Source organism: Vespa mandarinia, chromosome 3 (assembly GCF_050613455.1).
Source record: "Vespa mandarinia isolate Hongniang chromosome 3, ASM5061345v1, whole genome shotgun sequence".
In the NCBI taxonomy this organism is placed as follows: Eukaryota; Metazoa; Arthropoda; class Insecta; order Hymenoptera; family Vespidae; genus Vespa; species Vespa mandarinia.
In genome coordinates, this window is record NC_140812.1 from 9,576,276 (window position 1) to 9,588,089 (window position 11,814).

The window sequence follows — 11,814 nt, forward strand, 5'->3', positions numbered from 1 at the left end:
CTGAGAACGCATAAATACATAAATAAAAGTCGTCGTTAACGCCTTTGGTTGCATTCTACGAGTTTGTATATAGAAATCGTTACGATTAGTCTAGAGGAGAGGATCAAAGGAAAAATAGAGGGGCGTGGTGTTTCGTAAATCGGTGGGGAACTCGATATAAGTATATACGATTAACATTTTTAGAACGGTGTATTCTTGCAGAAGCGAAAATGACAGCTAACAGAAAGGAAGGTAGTAGCGACGGTGTAACGAAGGTGTCGCCAGGTAGATTTATTTATCATTGTCATTGTCAGTGTTATCATATCACCATTATTATTAATAACTGTGTACGATTGGATGTATGTTGAAAATGATTTATTCGAACGATCCTCTAATCGACGCGTTTCATCAATTGTAAAATTTAAATTTCACAAATAATTTTACTATTGCGATGAACATTGTGATACATTCAAGAAACGTTTCGAAGCATATCATTAGCGAGCTCGTAAACTTAACACTATATTTATGTTAATATAGCATTTTTTATAAATTATATTATTACTTTAGTAATTTTCTTCAAATTATTTTTTGTTATCATACTTTTTTACGTCGTTTCTTGACTTGTTGAAGAAATTTTTTCTGGGTTTGCCTATTACCCTAAAATATTATCTCATTTACGTACTTTTCACGTACACCATACGATTTGTTTTGTTTAAATAAATTAGTTTTTTTTATTTAGATTCAAGAGATATTTTTAATTTATTAGAATAAATTAAAACCGCGTTCGTTATCGCAATTAATAAATAATTTTTTGATGATTGAGATAATGTTTTAATTGAAAAACAAGATAACGAGGAAATTTTTTACTTATACGAGTGTCTTATTGCGTTCTCATTTCTAGAAGTATATATCAAATTTACCCTCTCTTTTTTTATCTCATTTTAATCATAACAGTGTTTAATTCTAGATAAGTTATATTGAAATACTTCGTAAATTCGTAAAAAAAGATAAATCATTTTTAGTTGATTCGTTGTCTCCTTGATAAATTTTTATCTTAATCTTGAAATAGTATTAAATACATAGATATATAATATTAGATTATATTATGAATTAATCCATGAATATATCAATCGTCAAGAATTAGAAGAAAAAATGACACGTGTAAAATTTAAATATTTAAATGATCTTGACATAATAAGCCTTTTTCATTTTTTAATTGATCGGAATTAAGATCAAGATGAACATTACTTTCATTTATTGAATATAGTGCGTGTATGTGTTTTATATATGTCTCTCTCTCTATATATATATATATATGCCATACATATGTACATATAAACATATATATGTGTTCTACATATGTGTATATATATATATTTCAGGTAAACTGGGGGTCAGACATTTACAAGTCCTTCTACTTTTCTTCGCCATGGTCATTGGATATTTTCTTAGAGTGGGAATATCAGTGGCTGTTGTGGCAATGTCGAACTCTACTACAGCGAACCCAGAGATCGAAGTAAGTAATTATTCAATGTTTATAACGTTCAGCATCAAGAACTAGCTATAAGCTATAATATTAATGTATTCGACAAAAGATTAAATGAAAGTATTAATTTCTCTGAATGAATTCTATTAATATGTAATTATGGAAGTATAAAATAAATTATTTGAAAGATTTTATAAGTTAATATTTATATATATATATTAAATTATTATATATATATATATTAAAAATAATTAATATTATTATTAAATGTGAAATAATTAGATTTTATATATATATATATATATATATATATATATATATATGTATGTATGTATATGTAATATATATGATAAATATTTATAATTTTTAAATAATAATAATTTTTTAATAATTTTGTGACATTTTTAAACAATTAGATCGATCTTTTTTTATATTTAGGATTATGGATGGACTTCGTCGCAAAGGTCATCGATCCTTAGTTCGTTTTTCTGGGGTTACACGATAATACAGATACCATCGGGTTATTTCATCAGTATTTGGAGCACTCAAAAGGTCCTCTGCTTGGGGATGTTTATTTGCGGTGTATTTAGTTTATTGACGCACGTTGCTGCTCATTATGGCGGCATCATAGCTGTATACGTTTGCAGGGTAGGCATGGGTCTTTCTCAAGGTTGCCTCTTACCTTCCATACACAGCCTTCTCTCCAAATGGGTGCCGCCCTCAGAGAGGGCAAGACTTGGTGAGAACCGTTTGATACGCGAAATAGAACGAAAGTACTGAAAAAAGGTGCGAAAATTATAAACAAAAAAGAAAAAAAAAACCGTGAAATACATGTTCCTTATTCTTCTCTTTACCTATTGTTCTATTATTAGTTTCATTATCTCTCTCTCTTTCTCTTTCTCTCTTTATTTCTTTATTCAATTATATCGTTTTTTTCTTTTTTTTAAAGGTACCTTCACATACGCAGGAGCACAGTTTGGTACAGTCCTCGCTCTTCCGTTTAGTGGTCTACTCGCAGCATCATCAATAGGATGGCCTAGCATTTTTTATATTTTTGGTGCTTTTGCTGTCTGTTGGAGTATAATTTTCCTCTTCCTCGGTTCTGATACACCGTCTACTCACTCAACCATTTCCATGGAAGAAAAGATGTATATTAAGAGCAGCCTTGAAAGTACTCATACTGATAACGAAGAGGTGAATAAATTATAATATGCAAGAACAGTTTTTAAAATTTTGTGAATAATGCCGATGGTCCGAACGTAATGAATAAAAACTGACTTTATCGAGGAACGATAAAGTATTTAGCATTGGCCTTTACAGGACACATTTATTAAACGTAAAATAAAATTGCTATAATAAATGTGTTTTACATAGCAAATAAGAATTAAGATACCGCAGGCTAATCGTAAATTTTATTTATATACTTTGATTTAGTGAGCATTAGTTGATCTATTTCTAATGATCAGAGTACAACGATAATTTCTTTTTATACAGTTCGATAGACTCGGGAACTATTCATATTCTAAATGGAAATATTTCGATTTGGTTTGATTATGTAATCACACGATAAGAAAAATAATTCATATCGAGTATTAAAAAATGAACAATGTGCGTAACAATTCTTCAAGAGTCTTCTCTTTTGGAATAATTATAATTTATCGAATTTTAAGCGATCGAACGATTAAAAAAAATAGTATTCGATCGATTTTTTACACGCTGGATTTATTTTTGTAATAATTGTTACTGTTCGGAATTCCATCGTGTAGCGTTTATTATATCATTGGAATAGATCATTTTCTTCCTTCTTATTTGTTTTGTTTTTTCATCAAAGCAAATTATATTTTACGATTGCTTCATGCTGAAAATATATTTTTGTTCAATCCTATTTGTTATTTTTAACTTCTTATTTGCTATTTTAATGTACTTTTAACGATAATACAATACTTTGTCTTTTTAAATTAAATTTCCTGTATGTTCGGTATGTTTTGCGCGTCGACTCAAGGCTGACAGAAAATGTGAAATGTTATAACTAACGTGTTATTAGTAAGAATTCAAGTAGAAAAAAATTCGAGGAGATAATGCGTCATTGGAAATTTGACGATTTTATCAGATTTTTTTCCATTGATAACTTTGGAAACGAGGATAAAATTTCAATCGAAGTTTTCTTCTTTTTTTTTTTTATCTTTCTTCTTCTTTTTTTAATCATTATTGTCACTCTTTAAGTATTGCGCTAAGCCGTTTTATCGAGTAACAATGTATTACGAATTATTATGTAAGGAGATCGCATCTTACTTGTTAGTTTCACAAAGCGATTAGATAGCTATGCATATATATACATATTTATTTATTTACTATTACATACGTAAAGAGAATGGACGTATCGATCTCGCATATATCATTACGCGAGCATTGCTTTTACAATTGATTTAACACATAATTTAATAGGAACGAGAGATTGTCTCGTGTATCTATATATATACGTCTATATAGTTACTACTATTTGAATTTGTCCTTTACTTTACTCGTTAGAAGAAAAGATTGTAAAAACTGAAACTGTAATTGCACACGGTAAAGGGAATACCATTGTAATTATGAATGCGTCAACTTCACTTTTCACATGATATAATACGTGATATGTTATATAATCAAAAAAGAGGTTTATTTTTCCTTTTTTTTTATTTTTTTTCTCAACGATTATGAATTTTCGAAGAAATTTTTTGTCATTAGAACTTACGTTAATACCGTATTTATATCCTTTTCTGTTTTTATTAATGCTCGGAATTATTGCGCTGTTTCAGAAATTACGAACACCATGGAAAGAGATTTTCACATCGACACCAATGTGGGCATTGATAATCGCCCATTGTGGTCAAAATTGGGGATATTGGACTCTTCTCACAGAAATGCCAACTTATTTGAATTCCGTTTTAGGTTTTGATATCGAAAAGGTAATTAATTGATCGTTCGAATATATCATTAAAATACTCTTCTTACATTAATATATTGTTCTTATTAATAATAATAATTTATAGAATGGAGGTATCTCAGCATTGCCTTATCTGGCAATGTGGATATTAAGCTTCCCTGTAAGCTGGCTTTCGGATTATGCACTTAAAAAGAATGTCTCTAGATCGATAACGAGAAAGTTAGCTAACACTCTTGCTTATTGGGGCCCTGCCGCAGCTCTGATTGTTTTGGGTTTTGTTCCGATTGATAATCCACTCTGGACTGTTATAATTCTTATTGTAGCAGTTGGGCTCAACGCCGGATCACTTTGTGGATATCAGTTAAATCATATCGATCTTAGTCCGAATCATGCCGGTACTATGATGTCTATCACTAATTGTTTGGCCTCTGTTACCGCAATAATTGCACCAATAATCTGTGGAGAAATTATTACCGACCTGGTAAGTATAATTTTTATTATATATAATATTAGAGATTTATCTTATATACAGTGTATATGTATATATATATATATATATATATATATATATATATATCTACTAAATATATGTATATATATATATATTTTATTTTTTTATTACAGAGCAGTACACATCTATGGTCAATAGTATTTTATATTTCCGCTGGCGTTTATTTCGTGAGTAATTTGATATTTCTCATCTGGGGTAAAGCCGAAATACAATGGTGGAACGATCTTAAAAGTGATAAACAGAACAATATAATACACAGGGCGGTTTAGTGTGCCATATTGATTCCAACAAGAATAATGGTGTTGCAATTATATCTTTTTATGCGAATTAGCATTTTGTAAAATAAATATACTCATAAGCATTCAACAGAGACTGTATTAATGCGCATTATTCATTCGCATAATTCTTCTTTTCATGTTAATTTTAGTGCACCATTTGTCTTGTTATTATTATGTTGTATTTATATCTTGTACAAAAGGTCGATCATTATTTATTGAATTATAGTTATATAGATAAAAGAAAAAAAAAATATATATATATATATATATATATATGTATTATATTGTATTTTATGTATGTGTATATATGTATATATATACATTATATTGTTAAAGTTAAAATTTGTTGAATGAATAATATTATTATTAATTATGTTGGTTCTTATTATACCTTCCTACGTGATTTGAGGCATTTAACACTCATAGATAATAATTACCAAAGTAACAAATTAATTTCTTAAATTATCGACGGTACATAGTCAAAATTATTAGCTGTTATTTCTGTTGATAATAGTACTATAATCATTTACCTTCTGTCAACAGTACTGCGTTTAAGAAGGGAATGGTTAACCCTTTTCTTTAACGTGTTGTAAAATAATGTATAAGTAACATTTAAAAATTAATATATCTACTATTCCGTTCTATAAGTAAGAATAATAAAGAGATTAGAATTTTTTAGTATTTGTAATACACGTTAAATATAAAACATTTTTAATTTAATATTACTATAGAGTTAAATTTGGAACTTCGTGTTGTTGATTATATTTAATATCAACGAAAAATGAACATTTTATTGATTTTAACATTTATTAATTCAATTTTCTTTTGAATTCCAACGATAAAATATCAGAATACAAACTTTCCATATAACTAAATTGAAATAATTTATTTTTTCGGTAAAACAATGATTATTTAAACGATGTATAGTGTACACAGGGTATAAAAAGGAATTTATACGATAGTACATTTGTTCAAACATTACATAATCCATAACTCGCGAAAAATATGAATTAATACCAATTTAATGCTTTCATACACAGTCCGATAACAACACCTCGATAATCATATCTCTTTCTAAACAGAAAAACGTATAAATTAATAATTTCAATAATTTTTTCACTTATTTAGACAATCTTTAACCTACACGGTGTCCAATAAACTAATATTTAAACAATAGTACATTCTTATAAACGTTAAAAAGATCGCAAAATGTGAGAAACTTATAATAATCTTAATTTAGAATACCTATAAACAAAAATTTTTATTTTCGGTTTGTTGAACTTATGCAATATAAACATAAACGATACTTTAATTAAGTTTGTCATTTACCATCTTACCATTACCATCTTAATTTACTTTTGGAATGCAACGAGTACACATCGACTCTCACCCTTTCTAAACGTAAACGCATATAAATTAATAATTTATTCGATTAATAATTTCTTCGATTATTTAAACAATCTTTAATATACACGGAGTACAATAAACTAATATTTAAACAATAGTACATTCCCGTTAATGTTAATAAGAATACAAAACGCGATAAACTTATAATTATCTTAATTTAAAATTGTAATACTTAAAAATTTTGATTTTGGAATTGTTAGCCTTGTACAATATAAACGTAAACATTCCTTTAATTGACTTTGTCATATACCGTCTTAGTTTACTTTTGGAATCTAACGATTATCGATATTGGCATATCGATAATCTCTATTTTTAATCGCGGAATTTAAAAATTAATAATTTCGATAATTTCTTAATTAATTAAATAATCCTTAACATACACAGAGCACAATAAAGCAATATTTAAACAATAGTATATTCGTTTAAACATTATAAAGAAAAAAACCTTAAATAATTTTGATATAAAATACTGATACTTCAAAATTTAATTTCGGAGTTGTTGGCCTTGTGCAATATAAACATAAACGGTCCTTCGATTAACTTTGACGATTCGTGAGTTAGTTTTCTTTTGCACTCCGTCCAGTGCACATCGTTACTTTCTATTTCTAATCGCGGAACTTAAAAATTAATAATTTCGGTAATTTCTTAATTAATTAAATAATCCTTAACATACACAGAGCACAATAAAGCAATATTTAAACAATAGTATATTCGTTTAAACATTATAAAGAAAAAAACCTTAAATAATTTTGATATAAAATACTGATACTTCAAAATTTAATTTCGGAGTTGTTGGTCTTGTGCAATATAAACATAAACGGTCCTTTGATTAACTTTGACGATTCGTGAGTTAGTTTTCTTTTGCACTCCGTCCAGTGCACATCGTTACTTTCTATTTCTAATCGCGGAACTTAAAAATTAATAATTTCGGTAATTTCTTAATTAATTAAATAATCCTTAACATACACAGAGCACAATAAAGCAATATTTAAACAATAGTATATTCGTTTAAACATTATAAAGAAAAAAACCTTAAATAATTTTGATATAAAATACTGATACTTCAAAATTTAATTTCGGAGTTGTTGGCCTTGTGCAATATAAACATAAACGGTCCTTCGATTAACTTTGACGATTCGTGAGTTAGTTTTCTTTTGCACTTCGTCCAGTGCACATCGTTACTTTCTATTTCTAATCGCGGAACTTAAAAATTAATAATTTCGGTAATTTCTTAATTAATTAAATAATCCTTAACATACACAGAGCACAATAAAGCAATATTTAAACAATAGTATATTCGTTTAAACATTATAAAGAAAAAAACCTTAAATAATTTTGATATAAAATACTGATACTTCAAAATTTAATTTCGGAGTTGTTGGTCTTGTGCAATATAAACATAAACGGTCCTTTGATTAACTTTGACGATTCGTGAGTTAGTTTTCTTTTGCACTCCGTCCAGTGCACATCGTTACTTTCTATTTCTAATCGCGGAACTTAAAAATTAATAATTTCGGTAATTTCTTAATTAATTAAATAATCCTTAACATACACAGAGCATAATAAAACAATATTTAAACAATAGTATATTCGTTTAAACATAATAAAGAAAAAAACCTTAAATAATTTTGATATAAAATACTGATACTTCAAAATTTAATTTCGGAGTTGTTGGCCTTGTGCAATATAAACATAAACGGTCCTTTGATTAACTTTGACGATTCGTGAGTTAGTTTTCTTTTGCACTCCGTCCAGTGCACATCGTTACTTTCTATTTCTAATCGCGGAACTTAAAAATTAATAATTTCGGTAATTTCTTAATTAATTAAATAATCCTTAACATACACAGAGCACAATAAAGCAATATTTAAACAATAGTATATTCGTTTAAACATTATAAAGAAAAAAACCTTAAATAATTTTGATATAAAATACTGATACTTCAAAATTTAATTTCGGAGTTGTTGGCCTTGTGCAATATAAACATAAACGGTCCTTCGATTAACTTTGACGATTCGTGAGTTAGTTTTCTTTTGCACTTCGTCCAGTGCACATCGTTACTTTCTATTTCTAATCGCGGAACTTAAAAATTAATAATTTCGGTAATTTCTTAATTAATTAAATAATCCTTAACATACACAGAGCACAATAAAGCAATATTTAAACAATAGTATATTCGTTTAAACATTATAAAGAAAAAAACCTTAAATAATTTTGATATAAAATACTGATACTTCAAAATTTAATTTCGGAGTTGTTGGCCTTGTGCAATATAAACATAAACGGTCCTTCGATTAACTTTGACGATTCGTGAGTTAGTTTTCTTTTGCACTTCGTCCAGTGCACATCGTTACTTTCTATTTCTAATCGCGGAACTTAAAAATTAATAATTTCGGTAATTTCTTAATTAATTAAATAATCCTTAACATACACAGAGCACAATAAAGCAATATTTAAACAATAGTATATTCGTTTAAACATTATAAAGAAAAAAACCTTAAATAATTTTGATATAAAATACTGATACTTCAAAATTTAATTTCGGAGTTGTTGGCCTTGTGCAATATAAACATAAACGGTCCTTCGATTAACTTTGACGATTCGTGAGTTAGTTTTCTTTTGCACTTCGTCCAGTGCACATCGTTACTTTCTATTTCTAATCGCGGAACTTAAAAATTAATAATTCCGGTAATTTCTTAATTAATTAAATAATCCTTGACATACACAGAGCACAATAAAGCAATATTGAAACAATATTAGATTTGTTTAAACATTAAAAAGACGGAATAACTCGTTGGACTTAAAATAATTCTAATTTAAAATTCCTATACTTTAAAATTTTATCTCGGGATTGTTGGCCTTGTGCAATATAAACATAAACGGTCCTTCGATTAACTTTGACATCTACCGAGTTAGTTTCCCTTTGCACTCCGACCAGTGCACATTGACACTCGTTCTTTCTAACCGCGTAAACTTATAAATTAATACTTTCGATAATTTTTCGATTATTTAAACCATCTTTGACAAAAGCGGAATACAATTAACTAATAGTAAAAAATATTACATTCGTTTAAACATTAAAAAGATTGTAACGCGCGAGAAAATAAAAATAATTTTAATATAATATTTCAGATACTTTAAAATTTTAATTTCGGGTTTGTTGGCTTTGCGAAATATAAATATGAACGGTCCTTTGATTAACTTTGTCATTTAACGAGTTAGTTTCCCTTTGCACTCTGACCAGTGCACATCGATACTCGCTCTTTCTAACCGCGTAAACTTATAAATTAATACTTTTGATAATTCTTCGATTATTTAAACAATATTTAATATAAACGCAGTACAATGAAGTAATATTTAAACAATAATACATTCGTTTAAACATTAAAAAGAAAGAAACTCGTGACGGACTTAAAATAATTTTAATATAATATTCCAATACTTCAAAATTTGATCTCGTGGTTGTTGGCCTTGTGCAATATAAACATAAACGGTCCTTCGATTAACTTTGACATCTACCGAGTTAGTTTCCCTTTGCACTCCGACCAGTGCACATCGACATTCGTTCTTTCTAACCGCGTAAACTTATAAATTAATACTTTCGATAATTCTTCGATTATTTAAACAATATTTAATATACACGCAGTACAATAAAGTAATATTTAAACAATAATACATTCGTTTAAACATTAAAAAGAAAGAAACTCGCGACGGACTTAAAATAATTTTAATATAATATTCCAATACTTCAAAATTTGATCTCGTGGTTGTTGGCCTTGTGCAATATAAACATAAACGGTCCTTCGATTAACTTTGACATCTACCGAGTTAGTTTCCCTTTGCACTCCGACCAGTGCACATTGACACTCGTTCTTTCTAACCGCGTAAACTTATAAATTAATACTTTCGATAATTTTTCGATTATTTAAACCATCTTTGACAAAAGTGGAATACAATTAACTAATAATAAATAATATTACATTCGTTTAAACATTAAAAAGATTGTAACGCGCGAGAAAATAAAAATAATTTTAATATAATATTTCAAATACTTTAAAATTTTAATTTTGGATTTGTTAGCCTTGCGAAATTTAAACATAAACGGTCCTTTGATTAACTTTGTCACTTACCGAGTTAGTTTTCTTTTGTAATTCGAAGAGTGCACATCGATACTCTTTCTTTCTAATCGCGTAAGGTTATAAATTAATACTTTCGATAATTCTTTGATTATTTAAACAATATTTAATATACATGCAGTAATATAAAGTAATATTTAAATAATAGTACATTATGTTTAAATATTATAAATACGCTTACGTGCGAAAAGCTTAAAATAATTTTATATAAAATTCTAATATTTAAAAATTTTTTTCTGCATTTATAGTTCCTTTTTTTATTAACATATAGTATTTAACATATAACATATAGCATACAGTATTTATTAGTATCAAGTCGATTGACTTGAACTATTGCCGGGATCAGTTCTCCTTTGTCCTTTGACGAGTTATCATCAAAAGTCTCTCAGGATGTCTTTGCTGCAAGTATCAACGAATATTTAAGGTAAATATATTTATATATTGCTTTTATAATTTATATTTTTATTCTTACTTATCTGTTTCTTCAATAATTTATACAATTTCTTATTATAACAGTAATAGTAATAATTTTGTTTTTATTTTTTTTTTTTTTCAGGATATCGTTGCAATCGCACACGAAACAATGATTTAATCGAATATTTGTATAACTTAACTAAGAATATCACGAAGTAGAAGCAGTGTTTGTTCGTTCGAGTTTCGCGATTTAAACAGTAAGTGTATTTGCATCGATTGCGTGCAATGCAATCGTTAGTATTAGTGTTTGCTCAGCGAAATGTTTTGTTTTTTTAACAGTCGCACAGACTGTATTTATAAAGGATAGTAGGGTTTCGCGAAGTAAATTCAGTGACCGTTCGTTAAAAAATAACTATCGCGTAATAGAGTCAGTGCATCATTGAAGAGATTCTTGATCAACTTCGATGTCGACCTACTTAATTTTCAACCACATAAGAATCACCCACTCTCAATTTCGATCTGAACGAGTGTTTTGGAGCCATCGCAGAACTTCTTAAGTAGTAAGTGAATTTTTAAGTCCCTCCAATCACTCAATCATGTCGAGGACGAAAGGTCCGAATCGGCACGGGTGATTGGTTGTAATTAATTAATAGAAGAGCATTGAGTGACCACGAGTA

The 11,814-nt window shown here is 28.0% G+C and overlaps 1 protein-coding gene across 1 annotated transcript; it reads left to right on the plus strand.

Moving 5' to 3' along the window:
• The first annotated feature begins 79 nt into the window (after nt 1–79).
• Nucleotides 80–5,268, plus strand: LOC118445042 (putative inorganic phosphate cotransporter). Its single transcript, XM_035873937.2, has 8 exons — nt 80–142; nt 202–264; nt 1,362–1,495; nt 1,904–2,204; nt 2,415–2,659; nt 4,264–4,413; nt 4,498–4,872; nt 5,016–5,268. The coding sequence occupies exons 2-8, from the start codon at nt 210–212 to the stop codon at nt 5,169–5,171; spliced, it is 1,416 nt and encodes a 471-aa protein (XP_035729830.1). The 5' UTR covers nt 80–142; nt 202–209; the 3' UTR covers nt 5,172–5,268.
• Nucleotides 5,269–11,814: the final 6,546 nt, after the last annotated feature.